Source organism: Trachinotus anak, unplaced genomic scaffold (assembly GCF_046630095.1).
Source record: "Trachinotus anak isolate AG129_WGS33_773 ecotype Australia unplaced genomic scaffold, CSIRO_AGI_Tana_v1 ptg000003l, whole genome shotgun sequence".
NCBI classification, from domain to species: Eukaryota; Metazoa; Chordata; class Actinopteri; order Carangiformes; family Carangidae; genus Trachinotus; species Trachinotus anak.
Genome location: NW_027273854.1, coordinates 19093164 through 19119439, shown reverse-complemented (window position 1 = coordinate 19119439; position 26276 = coordinate 19093164). Strand labels below are relative to the sequence as shown.

Sequence of the window (26276 nt, the reverse complement as noted above, 5' to 3'; positions counted from 1 at the left end):
CACAAACACTCACACGGAGGGACTGGGAAATCCATGTTTTGTACATATCAGAGTAACTTTATTTCATTAAATCTGATAACAAAATGGCTTGTTCATTCTGCAGCAATGATATTAATTCTCTGAATATACATTATAGTTTTGTAACAGTCGTAATACTTTTTTTTTTTTTTTTTTTTTAAATTACATCGATTTCAATTCCATAGATCTAAACTATTAAAATGTCTATTTCCAGCAAAGAGAAAAAGAAAATGACTATAAAAAAGAAAAATATTTCACAAAGAAACAGGTGCAGGGGCAGCAAGATGAAGAGTCACATATTGAATAAGTGGTTGACAGATCTTTTCAAAATAGTTCTTATTAACTAGGGATCATTAAAGTGACACAACTACAGACTGGTCTAAAAAGAATGACTAATGGTACCAGAAACAGGTGCCAAATATTCAAAAGAAAAAATACACTCATGATCCCCTTAGATGTTGATAAAACAAGTATTAAAATGATAATGTACTTCAAGCAAACAAAATGTATGAGGTGTCCTTACAACGCAGAGTGCCAAAAATAAGATAAATCTGCCTATTCACAAACATCTTTCAGAAATCTCTCGAACAAATCTCAGTAAAAAAAAATGAAGAAAAATGAAATAAAACTATTCCATCACTGAATCAAGCTGAATCTAACGAGAAACAGGACACACTTAAATGAGGTGAGGTCAAATTATATTTGGCAAACACACGTATTTGAAGCATTTGGGCTTTAGACACATTGAATCTAGACCAGACGAGATACAGTAGGGTTTTGCAAAGTTTTGAAGCAAATTTATTGAAATTACTTATATTCCAAAGTACAATTATGTAATCCTCAAGTTATCAAAAATGAGTTTCCCTTATCAACTCCTATTCCAGAGACACATTTCATCACGTATACAACAATAGATTTTCCAATTATAGTCACTGTAAGAGTACAGCAATTCAGGCATTTGTCAGACTAACCTCCACTTCCATTTTACTTTGTTGCGTCACATTGAGGGTTCCTCTCTTCTTCTCAACAGAGCACCTGGCTTTTGTACAAGTGATGGCAGCTTTTATTTCCTTCACTGTCATCTGTGTCTACAAGTCAAGCCGCCCCTTGTGGACTGTGCGTATGCTCCTTCCTCTTCTTCTCTGCTCTGCACAAGCACTGAGGTGCGGCGCTATAGCTCGGTGCGAGAGCGGGAGATGCGAGGGCCTTTCCTGATCTCTTTCCTCTTCTCTTCCTTCCTCCTCCTCTTCTCTTCCTCCCTCAGGATCTTCTGGAAAGCCTCCGCAGTGTGAAGCACCTGAAGCAGATTAGGAAGGCCGAGAGATAGAGATTTTTATTAAAGGTATGTACGTTTTTTTAAAATTCGGGATTATTTCTGAAAACAGCACGATAAAACGAGTGTGTGTGTTTGTGTGTGTGTGTGTGTGTGTGTGTGTGTGTTTGTGTCTGTGTGTGCGTGTGTGTGAATATCCCTCTCACACCATGTTTATGTTACAGGTTGTGAAGGTGTGAGTTAGGGGTCCCAAAGGTGTGAGAAGGCTGTCATTGGGTGAGTATTAGTGGCAGCTCGGGGGTCAGTGGAGTGTTAATGGCTGGTGGGGGAGTCATTAAGAGAGGTCACCAGAGTCTCTACTTGTGTGTACAGATAATACAGAGAATAAGGCAGCGGGGAACAACGTGCATGCATCTTACTCACATCATCTCTCTCGGTGCGATACGGGTTTAGAAAGTCTGGGGACTTCTCTGTTATTCCCAGCTCCTGTGACATCTGAGAGAGGAGTGGTACAGAGGAAAAGGAGAGGAGGGGGCAAAAGAGATAAGGAATGAAAACGAGACACCGTTTCATCACTTATTCTGTAGCTAAACAGCAATATGCTGCAATTTGACAACTAGATGCAAACAAACTCTCTTCTTCATGAGGGGAGGAACAGAGGGTAAGCGTGGGGTCACGGACACACAAGTGAGGGCTGGATGCACACTTTCAGGGTGCTAACTGCTCCTGCTTCGGGTCTCAGAATGAATCCACTATAAAATCCTCTTGGCGCGTTGCTAAGGTCACAGATTAATCCTGCAAGAGTTTCGTTCATTAACCCACACATTAAACATGGGAATAGTGTTTTATCTGCTTTCCTCTTTTAAGTTTCTATGGTTACAATACATGATGCATAAACGACACATTTTGCAGCGATGATGCATTGTACACAAACATGACAGAGGATTGCACTAAAACCTCCATATCTACTATGTTAGTTCTTTTGTTTCTATGCACCTGTCACATTTACCTCACTGTGTGCAATACTGTGCATGTATATTGCACTGCACTGTTTCACTGCAGTGTTTTCAACTTTCAATACCCCCATGCAGAGAAAAGTATTCATTTGCACTTATATTGAATTCTGCACCTCTGGATTCTAGACTTCACAATAGAGCTATAACTATTTAATCCAACAATGGTTCGGTTCGACTCATTTCCCTCTGCAAAAATCTGATGCATCATCATATTTAACATTTTGCTCAGGTTTCAAATTTTGTGAAAATTGCAGAAAGAAACTAAACTGAATCAGTCATCAATATTAAAACCCATACAAACTGCACATACAGGCACAAGTTGAAAGAATTACTCGTTTTCTTATTTTCAAGGCCTTTGCTTTCAGTCTGAAACCACGTTAGCTCTTAATATGGTCTGAGTCTTTATATAGGCAACAACACTTCGTCCTCTCTGTTCAGCTCTGCAGAGTGGAGATCTCACAAATGGTTCCTGAATTCAGCCAGTGAAAAGCAGGGTTTTTACAGCATTCAGAGCTAGAATCATTTTTTCACAACCTTCGTGCAGAGGACATGGGTGGGTTGTGACAATGCTGTTGACGAAAAGTCACGTTTGTTACAATTAGCACAGTTGTAGTTCATTGTCTGGTCTTACAAGTGTGAGGACATGTTGATGGGCCCCTCCTGTGAAGACCCCGGTCTGGTTACAGAAATTCAGCCCCCAGCGCAGCAGACCACCCCAGTCGGCATTCCGGTCGTAGTAGTGGTGGACAATACGGGGAAAACGCAACGCCACATCGCCAAAAAACGCTGTATTCTCCACCACATGGGAATAAGCTGCAGAGGTTTATAAAGAGACGGTTAATTAGAAGAAATTAGACAGAGGAGGATATTTTTGAAGAGATATATGTGCTGAGAAAACACACAGAACGTGCTGATAAATAGAACAAAAAGCGGTGGTGGTTTTGTTCAGGAACACTTAAATGTGGTGGTGGTGGTCGTGGGCTGAATAAGCCTGAAAAGAAGGGAAGCTAATATTCACGACACTCGGACCGACGTAAAAAGAGAACGTTGATATTATTGGCAGCTGCCGGCACCAAAAGAGGATGAGGATGAGGGAGAGTGACAGGTGGAGCTTTTAGAGATGGGTAAAGGAGCACAAGACAAACCAGTCAGAGTTGGTGGGAGACAGAATCAGAATGTGAGAGACGCACAAGAGACGCTGCTAAATAAAGTGACTTATAGAATCAGAGAGAGAGAAAAAGAAAAAAAAAATGAAAAGATGAAACAGTTGAGGTGTAAAAGTGAGTCAGACCTTCTTTGATCTTATCGTCCATGGGGAAGGGGTCGTCAGGCTGCATGTTGGCTGCAACCAGGATTTGTCTCGAGTCCTCCAGCACCTTAAGAATGAGAGAGACTCAGCCAGGTCTATTTACTCTGTATCACTATGTGCTGTGTATTAAAGTTGCAGTGGTAATGAAGGTGAACAAAAGCAGGAGAGCACAGCCATGCTAGCACCTCTGTGAGGCTGTGCTGATTATTCCTATCATGATATTTTCACTTTCCATCAGGGCAAGCAGCATGAGCGGCCGGGTGATCAGGTTTTAGAGGCAAGAAGTGGGTCATAAGGAGTGTTTATATCATAAAGTTAAAGTTGTGTTAAGCCTGTCTGACTGTTGCGTTGCTTGTAAAGTTGTGTCAAGCAAAATCACAGCATCTATGGATACAAAATGTGTCTTCTGAGGCGAGAGATTTTGCAATTTATCTCATATACTGGTGAAATTACAGGCAATCTTAGCGAGCGGAGACGTCGCCTGAGATTAGAATCCGTGTCTGTGGAGGTAGTATAAAGCAGAGATGTGAGCGGACACACTCTCACGCGCAAACAGAGTGGTACAGAAATGCTGATAATGCATTTCAGCCGCTGAAGGTTGACTAAGCTAGTTGTCCTTGAAAGGCACGGAGATGCATAGATAACTGTCCTCTGGGAAACTGAGGCATACTGTCGAGCCTAGCGCGAGGGAATGGCACTCTGAGCGGCTGAGTCTGATTTAACATTCAAATGAATGTGAGGAAACATGTTGATGAATGTAATCATTGGATTTGAAGCTTTTGATTCTCTGTTGGGCTGGGAACCGTATTATCCCTCTATCTGCTGAGAGCACAGGAAGGTTGAGCTCTTAGAGATAACTTGGGTTGTTTTTTTTTTCTATACTTGATTTTGCTGCTGCCCACGGACTCAGTGAGGATAAAATGTCAGAGTTCACATACACACACTACCTTGAAGAGTCCTTTCAGCATGATGTCTATGATCTTGTACTGCTGGTTGATGTCATTCAGCTCCACCAGGTTCTTGAGCGCGTTCAGCTGATCTTTCCTCTTGGTCTCAAACAGCCGCTTGTCTGACAAGAGGAGGTCAGGAGGACACACACACTCTCCACATGGGCATAACTCACATAAATGCTCACTCAATCATCCATCTGTCACACTGAAAAATGTATTCATGAGCACGCATTAGTTCACACTCAGTGACTTGCACACACACACACACACACACACACACACCCACACATGCTCACATTCGTCGGCATGCCTGTGGATTTGGCAGCATCTCTCCATGCTGGCAGCAGAAGGATACAGATCTCCAGGTTGGAGTCATGTCTCGGTCTGTGCGTGTCGGAGTCTGCCGAGCTGAGGGCGGCAGCGGCGAGTGCCACGACCACCGCACACACGCTCTGCATGGTCAGCAGGGGGCAGCAGAGAGATGCTCGTCTGAACACCAACAGATGACAAGCCATGAGATGCACATCACATTGTTAAATGTCACAATTTTGCCAGAGTTGTGTGATTGCAAATCATTTAAGGCGACAGAGGAGAGCCGGTATGTCTCCCCCCTCAGAGCAAACATCTCTGACTTTGACTGTCAGGCTGAACACGTTTTCTTTTGATACAGATTTCATTTTCATCTGAAAACTAGGCTTTCACTGAAATAGTTTTTTTAAAATTCATGAGGCCTTTTCTCTTCTTCCAAAGCTGCTAGAAAGGCTCTCTCTCCTGTGCTACTTGTGGAACATGTGAAATAGAAGGACTTGCTTTTGTTCCTTTTAAAAAGACACATCTGATGTCTGCCACTTGCAAAATCCCCCGAGGAACATTTACAATCCCTGTACCAGAGTCGCTCTTTGCTCTTTCTTTTCCTCTCCCCTGTCCCCCTGGTCTCTCTCTCCAAAAGAGTGGCCTTCGTCAACATTTTCATTCGCTTGCTACTTCCTCTTCCTCAGAGGCTTTTTTATACATTTGAAAGGGGGGATGAAAGCGAGAAGATAAATACAACAACTAAAAATAGGACCTCATCAAATGAAAATTTGATGAAAGCCAAATTTTTAAGAAAACATTAGCAGAAAACAGAAGTAACTCGAGGGAGGCATGAGACAATGTTGATGAAAAGCTACAAGACGTAGTTCATGCATAATTTAGCAAGGGCTCCATCAATGAGGGAGGGATGCAAAGGGGTATGGGGCTTGAATGGGGGTGTGGGGCACACAGGGATGGGCAGAAGGGTATTGAGGCTTTAGGGTAGGGGAGAATGAGGTGGGGTGGAGGAATTAAGAAGTTGGAAGGTGAGATCCTGCAGGAAACAACAGCTTTCCTGGTGAATATTTCATCTACCTTTGCTAAGACACAGCGATAAAACTGAAAGACGCACAGATAGGAGAGCAAGTGCAAGGAGTACAAGGCTGTGCGAGAGGATAATGAGCACCAGGGACGTGATTTTGCACCGACAGAATTAATCTTTACAAGCCTTCCTGCCGATTCCTGAAACTGAAGGACTAGGAAGTGAGCAAACGTCTCGGGGTGTGAATCTTAATTTGTCCCCTTAAGGATCTCACTCAAATCAGAGGGGGAAAAAAGCGTTTGCTCCTGGACTTAAACCATGATAACAGGGACCAACAGCCATCACTTCCCACTAAAACCTCCTCCTGTTTTACAACAGCTTCGGCTTTACAGCACATCCTGATAGAAGCATGACAACTGTCCTCAGGCTCTTATCCTTCAGAGGATCTCAAGATATCATTCCCAACCCTGAGAGGTCACACTGAGAGAGACTGAACTCCCTTTCGTTGGGGTTACTTCGGCTTCAATTTGTGGTCTCTGTGGTCACTGAAGTCTCTTATTCAAAGATAAAATTGTGGGACAACTTTTTTTTCACACAGTCAGCAGAAACAAGTGTTTCTGAAGACAGCTGAGTGAAGACAATGTTCGATTAAGGCCAATTTGTGCATTCTGGGAACATCTTTTTGGGTAGCTTCCCAGCTTTCTGAGAAATGCTGCACTAAATATCCTTAAGTGCTGGTCAAAAGCCTCAGTATTTCTTGATAACAGCCATGGAAACGGGTGCCTTGTCTCTCCCGTGGCGGGAGCTCATCGGCTTATTTGATGCTCCTGTGTGCCTCCTAGCAGGCGGCCATGCAGCTCCGACAGATATTTATGAGCAAAAAGGTTATCGCTGCCGGCACAATTTAATGCAGTCAACACATATATCCAGCAGTTGATAACATTTCTGTGTAGTAGGGCAAAGTGCTGAGACTTCAAGAAGCGGCGTAAGAAGGATATTAAGGGGGGATCAATCATCTTTAATGTGGCATGGGCAGCAATGAAATGAGAGTCTAAATGCATCCATTAAATGTAAGCAGGCAACCCTAATTACACAGGATGATCATTTGAGAAAGTCAAAGTCATAGGAAAGCACTCAGATCACATACGGCTGAACCCCGATCAAATCAGAGTGACTGGCACAAAACTATATTAATTTCGACTGCCCCTTGAACCTCATGCAGGGCTGCTCAGGAAGAAATAAGACCTTGAACAGAGAGAGCACTGACATAACATCCGTCTGAGTGATTTTTGCCTCTGGTCAAAACAGCAGCAAGGAGATCATCTCTACATCTCCCACCTTTCTTACTTGAGGTGTCCAACACAGCACACACTCTACACACATCAGCCAAGTGCACATACATGTAGTGTGCTCTCATATTCTCCCCTACTGGATCCTGGACTGGATGGATTTTCCTACAGCCCACCCCACGACGTTCAGTATCCGAGGTAGGAGGGCCTGGTTCGGATCTGGTCTGTCACTGGGGCACTCAAGTTGGGCTAACTGTGTTTGCCGTGGGGTGGGTGGGTGGGGGTGTCTGAAGGCAGAGTGGTTCTCGCTGTAGCCTGTGTAAGCCCACATAAATCTCTTGGCTGGAGGAGATTTTCTTCTCAGCCAACAACAATCTCCTGTGGCAGAGAGGCTGAAGTTTGATTTCCTGTGTGGGAGATCCAGGTTCCAGCTTTGTCAGATAAGCAGGCTCCCACATCTAATCATACCATGGACCTGTGAAGACATCTCCACTCTGCTGTCTGAATTCCCCGTGGTGTGACAGCATGCATCCCATATTCTACGATGTGGTGCAAAGCCAATCTGCTATTTCTCTGGCCCCCAAGGCACAAGCAAATAATATGTAAACCAAAAAATGAAAAAAAATAAAATAATAATAAAAACTTCAATCGAGAGCAAGAAACAGTCTGCAAACCAACCAACTCTGTGAAAAAACACTGACCCTTGTTCTGAAAGCAACTCCAGAGAGCACGGAAAAAGAAAGATGCCTATCAGACAGCTGGATGTGCAGCAGGAGTGGATCCAGATTCCCCTCGGGCTGCCTGCCTGCCTGCTGTGGGAGGTTTCAGGTTCAAGGACTGGCACATCATCTCTCTCTCTCTCTCTCTCTCTCTCCCCGCTTGCATCTGCGAGGCTCTCCCTCTATCATCATTCATGCCGAGGCAGAGCCGCGGACATGCGTGATGGTGATGATGATGGCAGAGTCTGGGTAAAGACTGTCATGTGAACCATCAATTACAGACTGCTTAATTGAGGACATGTCCCCTACCTGACCCACGCTCCCTTCTGCTGGCGCGACTGTCCACGGGAAATTATGAGTTCATCTCCTTCGTTGTAAGCCCGTGATTAGACGTTTGTTGAGAAGCTGTGCTGTGGGATCGTATCTAGTGGGAATATGTTTGTCACAATTAGATAAATAGGGTTTCCTCAACGGGTGCGCTTTAGGGAATTAACCAAGTATTTGAAGTCGCTCCTCTACTAACAGATCCCGCCTGTCATCGCAGCTGTATGCCCCCCCCCCCTCCCCGGATCCATCATCCAGCGGCCAGCACAACACATCCGACCGACACAGCGCTGGACATGACAGCCACAAAACTCGCGGATCACTCACCGTGTTACTGTAGCGGGAGACGGCAGCGCCACTCGGCAGCGACTCGCTGCTCCAAAGTAGTGCAGTTTAACCTTTTTTTTTTTTTTTTTTAATCTCCACACAAAACGTCAAAGGTCGGCTCGCCGATGAGGGGGACGGGACAAGTGAATTTGCCCCCGTGGGTCCTCAGCTGACAACAACACGGAGGTGGAGGTGTTCATTTACATGCGGCTCTCGCTGCTCCACTCCGCCAGCGCCACGATCGCACCGGCTCGCCTTGGACGAATGACAGAGAGCGGGCGATAAACACGGAGGAGGATGTGGTTTCCGCACGGAGGATTTAGAGAGAGACACCGCCAGGGCATGGGGCAGGCCGCGTTTCGTTTCTCTCAGCGTGCTTCCTCTGAGATGATGACGCCTCAGCGCTGACCGGCGCTGACATCTTCACTGCCACGTTTTTGAAAAAAACATTTTTTATTAAAATAGTCAGAATCAAAACATGTGAGGTGACATTTATAGAGGTAGTTAAAACATTGATTTACTACTTGCTTTGCTGTATCTGCAGTAGACGCTATAGGACAGAAGGTGACAGGCTGTGGTTGATCATTTTGTCAACATGAGCGTTCAGTATTTTTAAGAAGAAACAACATCTTTCCACTTGACCTCTCTGAGTGAATGCCCATAAACAGTTTACTTTAGTAGAGAAGAATTACATTTATCATCTGTCTTGGAAAATTGACTTTATAATTAAAGGTTAATCAAATGAATCAAAGATATTCTGCAGACTTTTGCCAAAATCACATCACGAACAGCTGCTCCCTTCAGCAGTTAAAGGCACATCAGAGTCATTATCAAACACACCAATGGCCTGTGAGGTGCCACACACTCATAAACGTGTAGCTTTGTGAAGATAATGATGACAAGCCTTTCTAGTCCATGGTTTTGTAGAAACACAGCCCTCGCTGTGACAAAACCATCTCCCTGGGCTAAAGAAAAAAGAGCTGGGGGTTGGGGTGTGGGATGAAGATAACCAGTGCAATGACCGAGTCAGTTACATTCTTTCATTTTCATGTGTTGCGTGAAACAACACATTTTGTGCTGCTATAAAGTCAAATGTGTCCTTTTAATTTCTGTTCACAACCCCTGGGACCCATGGGACTCACAGAAAAACACACAGCACAAGCAGTCTTTTAATTTTACAGCGGCTTTTAATTTGATAGAAAGGCCACTTAATTAACAGAATCCATGAAAATGACTCAGCTGTCCCAGTAATAAATGACCACACTAAGGTTTCACCTTGACCACTTTTGTCCTTCCAAACTTGTAATATTCAAAAAGAAGCCACATTTTTATAGGCACAAAAATCTCCAAATGAGGTTGTATGTCTGACTGTGTCCTTTAGGTGCTCTAGGAAATAGTCGTGACACCCAGTGTAATTAATGTTATCGTATCATAAGCTCTGAGGTTGGCCAAAAAAAAAAAAAGGCACAGATGTTTTTTATAGGGCTGGATTGCCTTATAATTGCTAAAGATCATAGTTGAGCATATTTTCTTTACCAGTGCCTGTACATTTAAATTACTTTCAAAGAACAATTACATGCAGTAAATTCTTTCACTGTGACACTAGAATCCAGGCAGCAGCATGTGCTGCTTTAAGTGCAGAAAAAACACAATGGGCATATAGGGAAGAAAAAATAACACTGAACAATCAAAAGAACTGTCAAACTAATTGTGTTATAGTTTCTAAACTGTACCAGTTAGCTGGAAGAGTGTAAAGTCAGACAGACAGATGGACACATCTCCAACATGCCTGCAGAAGAGAGTTAAGGAGCAATAAAGCAAGGTGAGAGAGAAGGTGTGTGTGTGTGTGTGTGTGTGTGTGTGTGTGTGTGTGAGAGAGAGAGAAAATTTGAAAGTGAACAATCTTAAATGTTTCACCTGAATGTTAACATTGTGTTTGATGAACAGATGCATGTTTGTAAGTTTTACTGTTTCAGTCACAGTTCATAGTGCTCCACTTGTTCCTGATTGTGTTTGCTAGCTATAAATATGGCAATATTGTTTTTATATTTTTATATAATAGTAGGGAACAGAGCTAATATCAAACTGAGCTGACATACACAGAGTATATGAGAGTGTGTGGGTGGGTGAAAGGAAGAATGTTTGTGTGAAAGGGAGTCAATCAGCATGAGAGATGCAGAGAGCCTTTAAGTACTGACTGACTGAAATACATTAATGACTCTGTTGTACGACGCCCTTTAAAGAGATTAACTGAAAGGTACAACACAGACATTCAATAAATCGCCAGAGAAAATCAATAAAGATGCACTGCTGACACTGAAGTAAAGTATGGTTATCGCTCACCATGTGCTGAGTGTGTGTGCGTGTGGAGGTGCTGCTGCCTTTACAACACTTGTCAGACCTACACAGGCATGCTTGAGGTTTTTGCAGGGTGTGAGCTGTAGTTCAGATACAGGCGAGAGTGCATATGCCTGCATATTCTATGCAGTATGTCAGCAGGTGTGTGTGTTTTATATAGTGCAGAGGTGTTTGTGAGTGTGTTTCACTTTCAGGTGGGGGATACAGGATGTTGCTGGGCAGACTGGGGTTGCAGCTCAAGGCTGGCGTCTGTGGGCCGAGGGCCTCCATCATGTCCCTCACTCTCTGCTTGTGCTGCTCTGTGGGTGGCGGCTGCAGGACACTGCTCTCAATCTGCATGAACAAAAGAAGAGGGAGAATTTTATTTTGTTGAGTAAAAAGGGAGCAGGAGAAATGAGCAGCATAATGAGGGAGAGATGACAACACAAAGGAGAATGAAGAAATGAAGAGAAAGAGGAGAAGACATGATTCCACACTGAATGAACTGAAGGTTCATAGGCAGCAAAAAGTGGTATAAGAGGACAAAACCAACTAGAATTACTGCCTCCACCAACCAGTCGAGTTGCAGGAAACATGGTCACTGAGTTAAAATGTTGGATAATGGCCAGAGGTGTTTTTGCAGAACATTATGATGTCACAGTGAAGTTGACCTTTAAATATTATTAATATGGATATTAAATGTCATTACATCATCATTTTATCCTGTTAGAAATTTGTAGTGTGTGAATTCTTGGTTTACAGCAAAAAAAAAAAAAAAATTGTTTTGTGAGGTCACAGTGACCTTTGACCTTTAACCACCAAACTCTAATTAGTTCATCCTTGAGCCCAGGTGAAGGTTTGAGCCAAATTTGAAGAAGTACCGTCAACGTGTTACTGAGATATAGTGTCCATGAGAATGGGATGGACAACCCAAAAACAACATGCCTCTGGCTCTGGCTGTCGCCGGCGCTGAGGCATCAAAATTGTAAAAATAAAAACAAAAGTAAAATCTCTAAAGAGAGACAAGAGGATTACGATCTTTTTTCCTTAGTGGCTGATAAAATTTTCTGAAAACTACAGAAAAAACATTTTTGCTTTTAACCAGAGAGTCACTTAAAAAACGATATACCTAGGTGAGCTGAAAAAAGGCAAATCTTTGTATTTACAGCATACAGAAGGAAGCACAGGGAGACGCTCACACAAACACACACACCTGGGATTTGCAGAGAGCTAAATATGTAAGCAAGACAGGAACCTCTTCTACCGCAAGAATGAAACTATTTATTTCAGCTGTCAAAGACGCATGCAGGAGATAAAATGTGTACAAAGGCTGTGGAGCAGCAAATAAAGCCGTACTGTAGATGTAACTATATACTTTTGGCAAAGAGGAACAGTGAATGTAAGCAGCATTAAGAGAATCATCACAATCAAGAGAAAACCTTTCAAAAGGTAAAAAGTTGCAGAGCAGCTCCAGCAGCTGTGAGTAGTCTGAGAAGGGATGCAGACTCAGACTCAGTGTTCACACTTGTTCGTGATGAACCGCCGAGTGCCAACACTCAGCTGCCACTGATCTGTTCGCCCGCGTGAGCCAGAGGTTCAAAGACTAAGTGAGGGTTTGATCTTTGTATCCATCCTGAAGATCTGAGACGAACACATGTTCAAGTTGGTGCAGACCACAGAACTAAATCTGCTTTATGCAAAAATAGCATAAATTAATAATTTAAAAAAAAGGGGGGGGGCCTGAAAATACATGAAGGCCATGTGCCACAGTTAAGAATCAGTTTGCAACACTTCAAAAACAATAGTGTTGAGAGCAAAATTATTGTTTCAGTACTCTCACTGATTTATGATTAACTTCTTCGCAATCACCATAATCATCATTCGCGGTGCCATCACAGAGTAAGCACCTAAGCTGAGGGCTGCAGGGATGAAAGACTTGTTATATCTTTTGGTCTGGACTGGTGTGGGTTTTAAGATAGAGTGCACAGGTAGGGATTAACATTGATGGAGTTACAGCAGGTTCAAACAGAATGTTTAATGTCAACATCAATACTTAAGGGTTGTGAATATCATTCAAAGTAATCAGCTGGATGCCCACAGTGTCTGTGCTCACTCATACTACTCTGATAAGAGCCTTTTTTCATTTGACACCAGCAAGACTGCACCCACAGATCAGACCGAAACTAAAGACTGCATTACCACTGACTGTACATGGTTGGTAGAAACATAAAAATTTTGAGCGGCATTCAAAGATTTTCATACACAACAAGTGAGTGTTGCACTCAAAGTTAAAGCTGCTTTTATTTGGCAACAGTTCCCATCAAGTGACTCTGGAGGATGGTATTTTGAGGAACAAGCAGGTGAAGGAAAGAGCAGGATAAAGAAATGGTTCCAACACTGTTCAGTAATTGAAAAGCGCAAAAGGGGAAATGGAGGTGAATGAAGTGGAGTTAGTGGGGGTGAGAAGAATTTGGAGAGCAACAGAAAAGGAGAGAAGAAGCAAAGGAATAGGGGGAGAAACAGAAAAAGCTTACAAATGAAAGGTTAGGCTATGTAAGCAAGAATGAAAGAGATAGAAAGAGCGATGGGTGACAGATTCCCTCCAGACTGGGGAGAGTTATTAGAAATCTGCAAGCTTTAGAAATTATGAAAAGAGGATCTCCCCTAAGACCAGCTCTGATCTGGGAAGCGAACTAATTATGCAGCGCAAACTGCAGCAGCTTCAGCCCTGCTTACACTTAACACTGGCCACAGGATCACACAGACACACGCACACAGTTAGAGACAGGAAGACAAGCACATGCAAATGTATGAAGAAGAGGAAATAGCCATGGGCTAAAGTTGCGAGAGCAAATGATGCATGTGCGATCACAGTGTGTGTGTGTGTGTGTACACACACATACACACTCTCAGTTGACGGATATGTCAGGACACACGGGGAGGAAGCAATACAGTGAAATGATATCAGAACACTGACAAATGTGCATAGATAACTTCCTCATGAACTGAGATTGCACTTAGGTCCAAAGGCAGATCAGCAAAACCTATGAAAATTGTGAAGTTTAATGTGTGTGAGCGTGTTGTGTGTGTGTGTGTGTTCGTGTGAGGGTGCAACAGATTGGAGCAGAGGAGATGACAGGGGAGAAAAATCATACTGTCTTGAGAAATGTGTCTGTCACATTGAACCTTGCTTCTAAACTGCCTCAGTGTCTCCACAAACACACATATCAATACACAGTACACACATACACACACACACACACACACACACACACACCTACACAAGAAAACAGAAACATGCACACGCATTCACACAGTTCATGATTCATGCACACACTGCACTGGGAGCTGCAGCCATCATTCTGTCACTCCTCTGATTCTGAGCTACTTTCAGAATACTAAATGTGTTGCTGGTCCTATATATGATGCCAGACTTCAGCCCAGCAATCTGACGTGGCTGTATTCCCTCTGTGTTTTATAAAGGCTTTTAGCAAACCCAAATGGACTTGACGCATTTGCTGCAAAGCTAACTAGGACATACACTCACCGAGCGCTTTATTAGGAACACACGTAGACCTGCTTAGTCGTGCAGTTCAGTACATTTCCGTGCATGGCCTCCACAGTCACCAGGTCTGAATCCAGTGGAGCACCTAGGGGATGTGGTAAAACGGGAGACTGGCAGCGTGGAAGTGCAGCTGACAAATCGGCAGAAGTGATGTGATGCAGTCATGTCAACACGGAGCAGAATCTCAAATCAAGGTTTCCAACAGCTCGGTGAACACGAGGAACTGAGGCGGTTTTAAGAGCAAAGCGAGGCTCTACCCAGTGTTAGTGTGGCGCTCCTGATACATTGCTCAGTGAGTGCCGTTCATCATGTTCAACATATGCTGACTGTTGAAACAAATCTTTCACACAGAGTACACACTTTCTAAGCCAGTTCCTATTTCCTCTGGGGATAATCTCTGTGATTTGGTGTCTGAATAAAAGGTTTGTGCCTGTTATTCTTCTCAACTCACCTTCATGATTTGTACAACAAAATTGTTCATTAGCATTTTTTAAAAAATCTCTCACCAGCTCCTTTTCTGTTTGCACTTTTGCTTAGGGGGTGTTGTGCATTTCTAAATTCAATGTTCCTATATTAATAATACGACAATATTCCAATGTTATGGGTGGGTGGGTGGTGGGGACTATTATATGCTTGTGAAGCTCCCACAATAAGCTGCACTGCCTCAGGTATTTCTCCTATATTATTTTTGTGCTACTCAAATGAACTTAACTGCACAATAGTCATGTCTGAATACACCACTAAGAAAGAGTGCACCTTGAGGGCTCTGCTTTTACGACAGTCAAAACAACAGCCCAAGTGTCACAACCACATGTTGGTATTTTGCTGATCTCAGAATGTAATTTGGCTGGCCCTGTGGTATGCTTGTGGCCAGCACTGGAGAGGAAATTTCAGTGTTATACTAGTAATAATATTATATGTAATAATAGTCTATGTTCATTTGTTGTTGCCATTTTCAATGGATATGCACAACAAGCACAGAACAGTGCAGACTAATGTAAATAAGCAGCTCTGATTAATCATCTCTAACCAGTAGAGGCCTTCAGACTAACAACTTTTTAAACATCTATAACTGGTGGTGTTTACATCCAACATCAGTAATGAAACACTCAATAGAGAACAGAGACTGGATGCACATAATTTGTATTTGCAGGAGAATACTGTGTGCAGTCATCTAAAAACAAACGGCCAGCGGCAAAAAAAAAATCTTTACTGAGAACTGAACAGAAATCGTTCTGACTTAAAGCTTTACAGTCATCAGAATCAATAACTTGGAGACAGTGAGGTCAGGACTTTGTTCTCGAAAAATTCGATGGGCCTACAGAATTTAGACAGTGAGTTCAAATAGTATTGAGACTTGGCAGCTCTGACTGCAGTTATGTATTTATTCCTTGAATGCCTAAATACTAACCAGTCAGCTGGGCCTCCTGTGTGTCTTGATCGTTACCCAGAAGTCAGTCAGAAATAAACCATAGCCTCTGTGTATTTTTTTATTCTGTGTATTTTTAAAGGTCCACGCTTGTGTACTACGGAAAGAGTGGACATTAAGATGTGTGCTGAGGTCATGGCCGCGTGAACTATAAAAATCTTGAAGAATATTACAATGATACAGATCATGAGGGAGAGCTTGTTTTGTTACAGTTTTTTAATCTTTTGTCAGCTACTCAGAGTTTTGATTTATTCAATCTCATATTTCTAATTGATAATGTTGGTAAATAACCACAGACTCCAGAGTTAAATACACCAGAAGCCCCTCTGTCTGACGTGTAACTGATAAATGCAATTTGTGGACACAAAACAGTTTGCAGTGATTGGTCCAGACACAATTAGAGTTTTTTTAAAGTCAGTATCTACTTTCTACAACCAACACAGATGAAGACTCATTAGACATGATTCTGGACTCCGACAAGTATTTACAACTACCAGCTAAGATTACTGAATCAATGCCTGTGACAAGTGCTACTAGATTGCACTAGGTCTTTCCCCTGTGTAGATTCATGTACCTGAGCATCAATGATACAGTTACAAGGGTGGAAGCAAGAGTGTAGAGTGGGGAAAGCACAATGCTGTCCCAGGCTGCTGCTTGACAGGCAAGTTATTCAGTGTGTGGGTGACCTGATAGCCGAATGGTTAGGGCGCAAAACACGTGGGCGCGAATGCTCTGAGCAGGCGAGTCCCGTGTTCGATTCCCTGCTGACTGGACTCTCTCTGTCCAATTTCCTGTCACTCTCCACTGTCCCATAAAATAAAGACTTACACACGCCCAAAAAACTAACTTAAGAAAGAGTTAGTCAGTGTGTGCTTACGGAGACATTAGCTTCAGACAACAGACCACAAATACCAAGACAACATGGTGACCTTCAACCTTACACTATGTGTTAGTCTTTGATCACTTCACTGTTAAACTAAAGCTCTCAATCAACCTTTTACCTGGCACCACTACGTGTGTGGTGAAGTCCCACACTGAGGCTACTGTTGTAAATTGGCATTTTGCTGCTGCAGTGCCGCTGTGCAAAATGCTGGTATTTTATTTGCATAAACAAACCTGCTCAGTCCCATTAACATTTCCCCTGCTGTCTCTGTATTTTGTTGCCTGTGCTGTTCTCTACGGCAAATGAATAAAAATTTTCAAAGTAATACAGCAGCAAGAAAAGGTAAAAGTGAAGCCTTTGGAATTATCTTCATTTATGTATAAATTTGTTTTATGAACCAACACAACCAATTTTAACTAATAACACACAGACCATTGTATTCTTCATAGTGAAAACATTAACAGTGTAGGTTGGAACTCAGGTAATGGCATCAACAAAAGCTGCCTGGAGTCAGGAGTTAGTAAACCTGGAGTTCAGTCAATTAAATAATTTGTTTTAGAAAAAAAAAACCTTTGTTTGCTGTTAACAAGAAACATTTACTGATGTGAAACATGCCTCATGAAAGAGAAATCTCAGATCTTACAAGATCAAGAATAGTTTGAAAGGGTTACAAAGTCATCTCAGAGAGTTTCGTTATTCATGAGTCCGACAAAATGTCTGTAAAAGGCGATGATTTAGTTCTGTGGCTACTCTCCCTAAGATGATGCCAAAAGCACAACACACAATGATCAGTAACATAACAAAGAACCTCAGAGTAACAGCTAAAGGCTTAAAGGGATCATTGGAGCTGGTTCACATCTCTGTTCATGAGCACACCAGACACAGATCATGGTGCATGGTTTCCTGGAGCTTAGTGTCCATGTCAGGACACCACAGAGGAAGCTGCTGCTCTCCAAAAAAACATCACATACCTGCCTGAAGTTTGTCAAAGAGCAGCTTGACTCTCCACAACACTACTGGGAAAATGTTTAATGGACTGATGAAACTCAGGTTGAATTGTTTGGGAAGAACATGCAGCTCTATGTAAGGTGTAAAAAGGGAACTGCACCAACATGAAAACATCATCCCTGAGGTGAAGTAGGGTGGAGGGAGCATCATGATTTGGGGCTTTTCTCTGAACAGCTCGACATCATCAAGGGGAAAATAAATGATAAATAAAATAAATTGCCAGGTTTATCAAGGTCTCTTACAGGATAATGTCAGGGTGGCTCCACCTGCTGAAGCTCAGTAGAAGCTGGTGATGCAGCAGGACAATGACCCTAAACACCAAAGTAAATCTACTACAGAAAGACTTCAAACAAAGGAAATCCACCTGTTGGAGTCAGACCCCAGTCAGAGTCCAGACCTTAACCCAGCAGAGATGCTGTGGATTGACCTCAGAGAACCACTCACAGCAGAGATCCTGAGAACACGTCTGAGCTGAAGCAGCTCTGTAGGAAGAAAGCTCCAAACTTCCTCCTGAACACTGAGCAGGTCTGATCAGCAGCTACTGGAGGAGCTGGTTTGAGGTTCGAACAGTTATTAAGTCCAAGGGTTCACTTACGTTTTCCACCAGTTCTGTGAATGTTTAACAAATATGTTCAATAAAGACACAAAAGATTACAATTGTTTGTGTGATATTAGCTCACAGACACTGTCTCTGTTCAGATCACATTTATGACCAACTAATGCAAATCACCAGGTAAAGAGGTTCTCATATTTTTTCTTTCCACTGTATTAACACTGTGCGAGCCCACCTGATACTGAACTTAATTTGAACTTGATTCCTTTTCCAATTTATACATGGCACCTATGAATATAGATATTCATTGGTCCCAGCATGTCAGAGGCTCATGACTGTGAAGGTCCACACAGTGTTCTCATTATTTTATCTGTTTATGTGTGTGTGTGTGCGCACATCTACCTGTGTGAGGAGGAGCCTGAGGGCCTGTGCTGCTTCCTGGCTGAGCTCCTTCACCCCCCTCCTCTCCACCGCCTCCATCACCTGGAGCAGGTCAGGCTCCCACAGCACCGCTGTGCTACTGTGCTGCAGGAGCTGCAGAGAACACAAACACACGTTCGCAGTTAGATGTACACATAAAAATGCACAATCATGCGCAGATGCAGTAACTAAGAAACACCGGAGAAAAACCAGAGGGAGGTATAAATAAACAGACAGAGAGAAAAGCGTGAAGAATCAAGGCAACAATAAACATTGAGGTGATTTCATTTATTGTGGTTGAAGTTAAATCTGCTATAACACAAAAGTGCAAGGACCCACATCAACCCCCAAATTTTAGACAGAGTCCTTTAAGTGTGCCTCAACAGGTTACAGCTGATCAGTGGTTCCTCCCCTGCGTTCACTGAATAATAAATGAAAGGAAAGTGTTTAGAGCCACAGCTCACAACACAAAATATGGTAATAATGTGTCTTTAATTTCCATGTGTTGCAGTGAGTCAGCCTGCAAAACACTGTACTGTATTCACTCTCATTGCTCATGTGACTAAACACTTCTACCACTTCTGTGTTTTTATTACCTTCATTAACTTTTGATACTTTTAATATCAAATATTTATTACTGCTTAGAAGCACGTCCAAGAAATTATACTTGATTTGACGTGTGTGTGTGTGTGTGTGTGTGTGTGTGTGTGTGTGTGTGTAAAACCTCTCACAAGTGTGATGAGTCTGAGAATGGCAGGGTGCAGAAGGCAGCTCTCTCCTGAGCTGAGGAGGCAGTAGAGGAGGAATCGACTCCATGGCTGACACACCACAAGTTTTGCTAACACACAGACACACACACACACACATGAAACAAACCCAGGGGGAGAAAAATGACAAGTCAGGATGCCTTATTCAGATCAATTCAGTTTAATTTTGCTCTTTTCCTCCTGGTACAATTACTGACAAATGGTTAACAAGAGAAAACTTGCCGAAAGCCACAACATCAACACATGTAAAATAAAATAAACACACATGCATTCTACAGCTTTGAAGACAGAGGTATTATGAGAGAGAATAACAAGACACAAATCAACAAACAGACACAGCACTAACACTCTAAAATATCATTTTATTATCACACCCTTTTTTTTGTCTCATGTACAGATTTAACCTACACTCACTCATTCCCAAAGTGCCTCTGTCTGGTACCTGTAATATGACTCTTCCTCTGAAGGAAGCCCAGGAGGGAGCTTAGGCAGTTGACTGAGGCTCTCAGCAACAGCTCGTGCTTCTGAGGAGAGAGAAACACAGAAGAATGAAACACGAGAGAGAAGATGAGTATACACACAAAGAGAAGATCTTTTGAGACATCCTCCATCTCTAAAATGTCACATCATTACAAGTCATGAGAGCCACAGAAATGTGCAGTGTGCCTGTGCACTCTGACTTGTCAGATATGAACATACACACACACACACACACACACACACACACTCATGCTCACCAATGGACATGGATGCAGCTGGAAACAAAAGGGAGAATGAGGGAACACCAGAGAGAGCAACTGAGAGAGGTTTTGATAATGTATGTATCTCCCACGGTAGTGATGCTGGCAGTGAGCACTGTGCGGTGTCCAAAAATACTGAAGTAGGCCAGACAGATATATAGACGACAGTGGAGAGTTACACCCTAATCCTGAGGCGGAGAGGAGGAGATAGGAGAAGAAAGGAGTCAAATTTATGAGTGGGAGGGGATGAGAGAGCGAGGGAGGTGAAGTGGCCAGGGGTAAGAGAAAGGACAGATGAGAAGAGGGCAGATGAGGATGCGAAGATTAAAGGACAGGTTCAAACGAGAGCAAAGAGCAGTGAGGGACAGGAAAGTGAGGTGAAAGAGAAAGTGGAGGTCAGAGTGTAGGAGAAGCAAAGATGGGAGAAAACAAGAGTGGAGAGGAGCTCTGATGTCTCCCTCTGCCACCAAAACCAGAGCATCAAGGGGGAAAGAGAGCAAAACAGAGGAGAGAGGAGGGGAGTCATATCAGCTGCTGAACAGCAGACTACAGAGCACTGAACCATAGAGCTGCAGCTCAGTTCAGCACCACAGTCTTTTATACAGAGAGGAAATGCCACTGGTGTGGAACCGGAGGCTGGCAGGCGGCAACACAGGCATAGGATAAGAGAGAGATACAACAGGCATGACACCCAATTATCCCATAGTTTGCATATTTTATCCAGATTATTTTTAAATGGTCAAACTCAAATTTATACTCAAATAATAATGTCTCTTACTGGAACTACAGTGTATGTGTAAGTGTTTTTGTTTACCTCTCATCATTGATGGATTACTCATTAACGTTACAGCTGGTATGTGTCATGTTAATTAATATATCATTAACATAACCACATGATATAGTATTGGAGAGGTGGGTTTCACACCATGGTTGTGTTTTTTTACACATCCGAATCAACGTGTGCCCGTGGTTTTACACTTCATTAGCTGGAGCTTTTTTCAAGGTTTTGCATTAAACCATTGAAAATATCCAGAACAGCAGGCTTCCACACAACCTCCCCCCACAACAACTCTCCACCCGTGTTTATCAATACGACCTCTTTGTATCTGCTCATTCAAGAATAGCTTGTTCATCTAAACTGTCTTCAGGAGTTGTCAGTGGCTGTTTGTGTTTGCACTCTCACTGCCTCGATTTCATGTCCATGTTTCACAATCTCACAATCTAGTCATTGTGTGCTACTGTATGGGTATGTCAAGGTCTTAAAAATAATTTGAGCCAATGTCTATTTCATGGACAATGAGTCTTAACAGTCAGCTATATTCACTATGTATCTTACTGCCATTTTATGGACAGGGATGAAATGTATTACCACACTCTTTCCACAGCTACTCATAACTCCTGCAAGCCTTTGTGATTCATTGATTCACAATATCTGACCTTCTCTTATGTAGAAAAACTGAACCTTTCACTGTGGGACAGTTCAGACTGGAGCATTAACTGATGGTAGTTAAGGTAGTAGCTGATGTACTTGGTTGCGTGATGGAGCATTTTAGTGCTTCATATTTATGTGGTGCCTCTGTGGATTGTGAAGCTGGAGCTCTGCTTTAATAATAAAAAATGATCAGGTTGAAACAGCAGTAAAATTAAAGGGCTATGTAAGGATCAACATATGTAGTTCTTCAGTGCACAGCTGACGTTACTAGATAAGATTCTTTATAATCTCTTTGATAAAGGGTCTATCTACTGCCTTATTTTCTGCACTCATGTTGGCTGCCACCCAGGAGAAGTAATGCTTCACCTATTTAAAGTAAAACTAATGCTGGTGGGACACAAGTCTGATTCTTCTCTAATAAGTAACTAAAGTCAATACACCGGCTACCTGTTGTAACATTTTGGAGACGCCTGTGATTGCTCTGGATCTATGTGCCATTCCATTATGCTAACTGCTAAATCAATTGCAACCTCATTTTCTACCAACATTGTTTGTGAAAGGCAGATTCAATGTCACGCTGTAAAGATCTTAAAGATTACCTTTACGTTATCTCAACACCCTGGAGCAAAAGCAAAGAAAGAGAGGGAAGGCATCCCCATATCAACACTGAAGCCCACGGCTGTGTGAGCACATGGTGTATTGTACATCTGCACATACATTATATACTGTACAACTGTTTGAGGATAGATCAACACTGGTAAATCTGATGTAATATTTTTGTTTTTAATCTTAAACAAACATTGCTGCACATACTATTATTCCTACTCCATTTGTTAGCATCCCAAGTAAGTGAAAATCTGCTGATTTTAAGTATAACAATGCTTTACAGTGAAATACACACATCTGCTCACAGTTGGAGTCTCCATCTCCAACACAAGAAAAGCTCAATTTCTAACCATCACTTGTTGAAAAATAATAAATCTGTTAACACTCCACCTTTCATTACGTAACGGAAATTTACTGAAGGTGTTTGCTGTTATTTCTTCCTCCCATAAACAAGAAATGTGGGAAATGCAATGTAGCAGCAGTAGTCCCCAGAGCAGACTAGAATTTATCTCTAGATGTAAAATCCATATTCCGTTTAAGACAGTTCAACAGCAAAAACAACTGAGCTATCTATACCAATATTTACAATATGACTGCACTAACCCTTAGTTTCATGGTCAAACACAACCTGTCTCTTCTGTGTCTCCAGTAATTTATTTTGCCCTACATCTTCCTTTGTTTCCTTTTTAAAGCTACATGTTCTTGTGCAGACCAACACACACACACACACACACACACACACACACACACACACAACACATATATAAATCCTCCCCCAGTATGACAACCTGTAAAAGAAGTCCACTGAGAGCAGCTGAGAGGCTCTGGGCCCCTCTGGAGCCAAGTGGGTACAAAGCTCCATCTTGGACTCCCAGGGGTCTGGGTCCGACCAAGCCAGGACCAGTGCTCACACATACGACTGCTGATGTCAAGTCAACATCGAGTAGAGCCTGGAGCAGCCTCAGGTAGCTGACTGGAAATAGAAAGTGAGAGAGAGAGAGGGAGAGAAAAGGAGGACTGGTGAATGTCTGGGAAGTCAAAGGGAATTGAAAGAAGATGAAATGGAAGCGGTGAGGAAGAGGAGAAAGCAAATAAATGTAGAGGGCAAGGCCACAGGAGAAGCAGGTACATAGTAGAACAGAAGGGGAGAGTGAGCGAGTGGGAAGTGGAAGTTTGAAATAGAAAAAGATATTAAAAGCAGGTAGCAGAGGGAATACAAGCACAGAGGAGAGAGGCAGAATAACAGATAAAAGGAACTGAGGGCAATTTTTTGAACTGATATGTGACAGAAAGCGGGGTGAGACAGGAAGTTAAAGTGTAGATGGTGTGTGAGGCAGTGATGGACAGGGTTAAAGGAAGGGCAGCAAGACTGAAGAGATCAAAGTAGTGATGGAGATTAAGAGACAGACATGGCCAACATGATTGCTTAAACACAGTGGGATCCAAACTGAGAGCTGCCAGCCATTTGAATTGCACTTATGACATGTACACTGAGATTAGAGCTCTCTGAGGGAGGGAGGACTCAATTAGTGGCAGCAGAAGAAAGGGAGGAGAGCACAGCAATAGAGAGGGAAAGATGGGTGGATGGAAAAGGAAAAGTAGAATGTGAAGCGAGATAAAAAATAAAACAGAAAAACAGAGAGGAGACAGAGTGAGTGAAGGAGTGAAGAGAGAGAGAAAGAGAGATAGGCAGGCAGAGGGAGGGAGCCAATACATCACAGTGATCCTGACAGGCCACTTATCCAGCTGACAGACAGAGACACAGGAGCAGCAGGGACGATCTGTCTCCGAGTGGTGCAGCGGGATGTGGGCCACTTAATATAATGAAAGTGTGTGAAATGCATGCACAGGGTTTGGTTACCTCTGCCAAGGATAAAACATTGACAGGCAGTCACTCTGCCCATGGAAGAGTACATGTAAAGCAAACGGTGGTGAACGGCATTAGTACAGCATATGGACGGTTTCTTCAATAATCAGGGTTGTTTGACACTGTTGAAATCTGAACCAAACACCACTGACATGCACTGAGTTTGTCTTGGGTTTTACAAATGCTCTAGTGTGCTTGCAGATGCACTGGACAGTGTAAAATGGAGTAGAACAAAATTACAGAAAGGATGGACTGAGAAGAAATCAATAGAAAACACAGAACTGGGAGAAACAAGAACAAGAAAAGAGAAAGCATGAGCTGTGGAAAAATATAAGATTGTGGAAGACCACTTTTTACCTAAGTATACTTAGGTTACACACACTTACTATAAGCATAGCACTGAAATTGCTAATTAATTGTTTTAGCATGTGCTGCCTGCAAGGGCAGAAGTCTTTCAGAAATAATCATCAGCTAAAACTCTAAGTTTGTTACCCAGCAAGAGATTGTCTGTGTTTCTTTTCTGAAGAACGAGACGCTGCACAGCTGTGTCCAGACTCCAATTGATGCTCTTATGGACCTTAAATAATGGAGATTGAGAGAGAGAGAAAGAACAAGGGAGAGGAGGGAAGAAAAAAAATAACAAGATGAGGGCCAGAAATCTCATTGTAAGCAAGAATGTATTATCCCTTCTGTGTGAGCTGAGAGTAGAGAGGAAAGTGCATTGTTTTATACAAGATTTATACTAAATCGTTACTATACTGCATATCAAATCAAACTGGTGTTTTGTATTCTACGCCCACATCTGAATCTATTTTATGGTATGTTCTGTGTCTTGCCCTTGTTCCTTGACTGTGGTAAGTTTTATCCTAAAGTTGTGATAAGAGCGATGCTGAGCTGTAATGTGTACCTGAGCGGAGTGAACATGCTGCAAGGTAATGAGGGAGGACATGAGTAGATGGCTGCAGCACAGCAGGGCTGAAGGAGGACAGGCTGATGGAGAGAGGGATGGGGTGGCGGAGGAGGAGGAGGAGGAGGAGGAGGAGGCGAGGACTGTCTGCAGCTGGTCCATCAGTCCACTGTTGGAGAGCAGCATGGAGACAGCTGCGGAGGAGAGGGCACCATGTCATCACACTTTGATGAGCTCCACACTTGTGTGTCAGTAGCAGTTGGTCTGGATGACTATGTGGTGACGTACTGCAGACACCCACCCACAATTACGCAAACACACCCACATGTGAGGCCTTTGGAACAGTCTCAATTCCACATCTTACTCTTATTGCGTCTTCAGTCTGCCACCTTAGCCCTGACCAAGCAAGTGGAACATATATTTTGATTTGACTTAATATAAAATGTAGAAAATGAGGTTCTTGCATCAGCAAAAACGAACAGAATACAAGTGGAAATCATTTGCATGATATTGGGGTAATATATAGTACATAGGCAGCCAACCAGGTCAACAGACACCATCAGCTGAAACACCGTCTTGCCCAAGGCTGAAATAACTAGCATTTGTAAACTCAGCACTGGTGATAAAGAAGCAGATGGTGAATGTAGGTAGGCTGCAGCAGAAGCAGGTTGCTTCCCAATGACACCCCTGCTCTCTGGCCACGAGCGTCACCTTATTAGCAAACAGCTCAGTGACCTCTGCTGGGTTTTTTTTTTTCTTGGGAGCTTGTGCAGTCAAATTATTTAACCCGTAATAAAATCCGTTCCTATCAATTTGCCATGTCATATAATTGATGATGATGAGGCAGTGTAACATGTCTTGATTCATCCTGTTGATGGCGGCTCACTGTAAATTATTCCATTAGATGAAGTTAGATAGTGGAGCTATTCCTTCTTTATTTTGGCTCATTGATTCCAATTCTGCACTGGCTTTGTAGGATTCAAGAATGATTTTTATTTTTCTCTTGAACAGAGATGTCCAATAAAACCTTCATCTGATAAATTGGCATTTCTTCTTGTTTTTCTCTTATCTGCGAATAAAAAAATAAACTGTTTGTGTTCAGTGTGTGTGTGTCTTTCTGTATGCATGAGATCTCCAAACTTCTACAGACTTTGTTACTGTGTGGTTGTGTGAGGTGCATGTTTATGTTTGCATGTGTGGTTTT

At 42.6% G+C, this 26276-nt stretch overlaps 2 protein-coding genes across 10 annotated transcripts in view; both read right to left on the bottom strand.

The window, feature by feature from the left end:
* Positions 1 to 36: 36 nt before the first annotated feature.
* ccdc134 (coiled-coil domain containing 134) lies at positions 37 to 8842 on the bottom strand. 2 transcript variants are annotated; one of them, XM_071474391.1, is made up of 8 exons: positions 8559 to 8842; positions 8217 to 8331; positions 4922 to 5055; positions 4564 to 4685; positions 3599 to 3683; positions 2939 to 3120; positions 1715 to 1786; positions 181 to 1315 (listed from the first exon to the last, which is right to left on the bottom strand). In XM_071474391.1, exons 3-8 carry the CDS (start codon positions 5022 to 5024, stop codon positions 1190 to 1192), a joined length of 690 nt encoding a protein of 229 aa, XP_071330492.1. In that variant the 5' UTR covers positions 5025 to 5055; positions 8217 to 8331; positions 8559 to 8842; the 3' UTR covers positions 181 to 1189. The 2 variants fall into 2 exon arrangements, with proteins under 2 accessions (XP_071330490.1, XP_071330492.1); XM_071474389.1 differs by lacking the exon at positions 8217 to 8331 and having other exon boundaries at positions 37 to 1315.
* Positions 8843 to 9790: 948 nt separating this feature from the next.
* Positions 9791 to 26276, bottom strand: part of LOC139618435 (meiosis inhibitor protein 1) — a 56785-nt gene continuing 40299 nt past the window's right edge. For 4 of the 8 annotated variants that reach the window (XM_071474350.1, XM_071474354.1, XM_071474356.1 and 1 more), the window contains 7 exons: positions 25073 to 25266; positions 24658 to 24742; positions 23087 to 23271; positions 19963 to 20044; positions 19485 to 19591; positions 18736 to 18867; positions 10691 to 11249 (listed from right to left, as the gene is read on the bottom strand). In XM_071474350.1, the coding sequence (XP_071330451.1) occupies positions 11004 to 11249; positions 18736 to 18867; positions 19485 to 19591; positions 19963 to 20044; positions 23087 to 23271; positions 24658 to 24742; positions 25073 to 25266 (1031 nt within the window). In that variant the 3' untranslated portion in view covers positions 10691 to 11003. Of the gene's footprint in view, positions 10348 to 10690; positions 11250 to 14339; positions 18390 to 18735; positions 18868 to 19484; positions 19592 to 19962; positions 20045 to 23086; positions 23272 to 24657; positions 24743 to 25072; positions 25267 to 26276 lie in introns of those variants that run through there. The other 4 variants (XM_071474353.1, XM_071474357.1, XM_071474355.1 and 1 more) reach the window with 3 other exon arrangements.

Excerpts from the sequence above, each read along its gene's own strand:
- ccdc134 (XM_071474389.1), bottom strand. The coding sequence starts at position 5,024 with ATGCAGAGCGTGTGTGCGGTGGTCGTGGCACTCGCCGCTGCCGCCCTC. Across the intron at positions 4,686-4,921 it reads TGACTCCAACCTGGAGATCT|ACAAGCGGCTGTTTGAGACC; the intron begins GTATCCTTCTGC and ends TCCTCTTGTCAG. Across the intron at positions 1,316-1,714 it reads ATCGCACCGAGAGAGATGAT|GTGCTTCACACTGCGGAGGC; the intron begins GTGAGTAAGATG and ends AATCTGCTTCAG.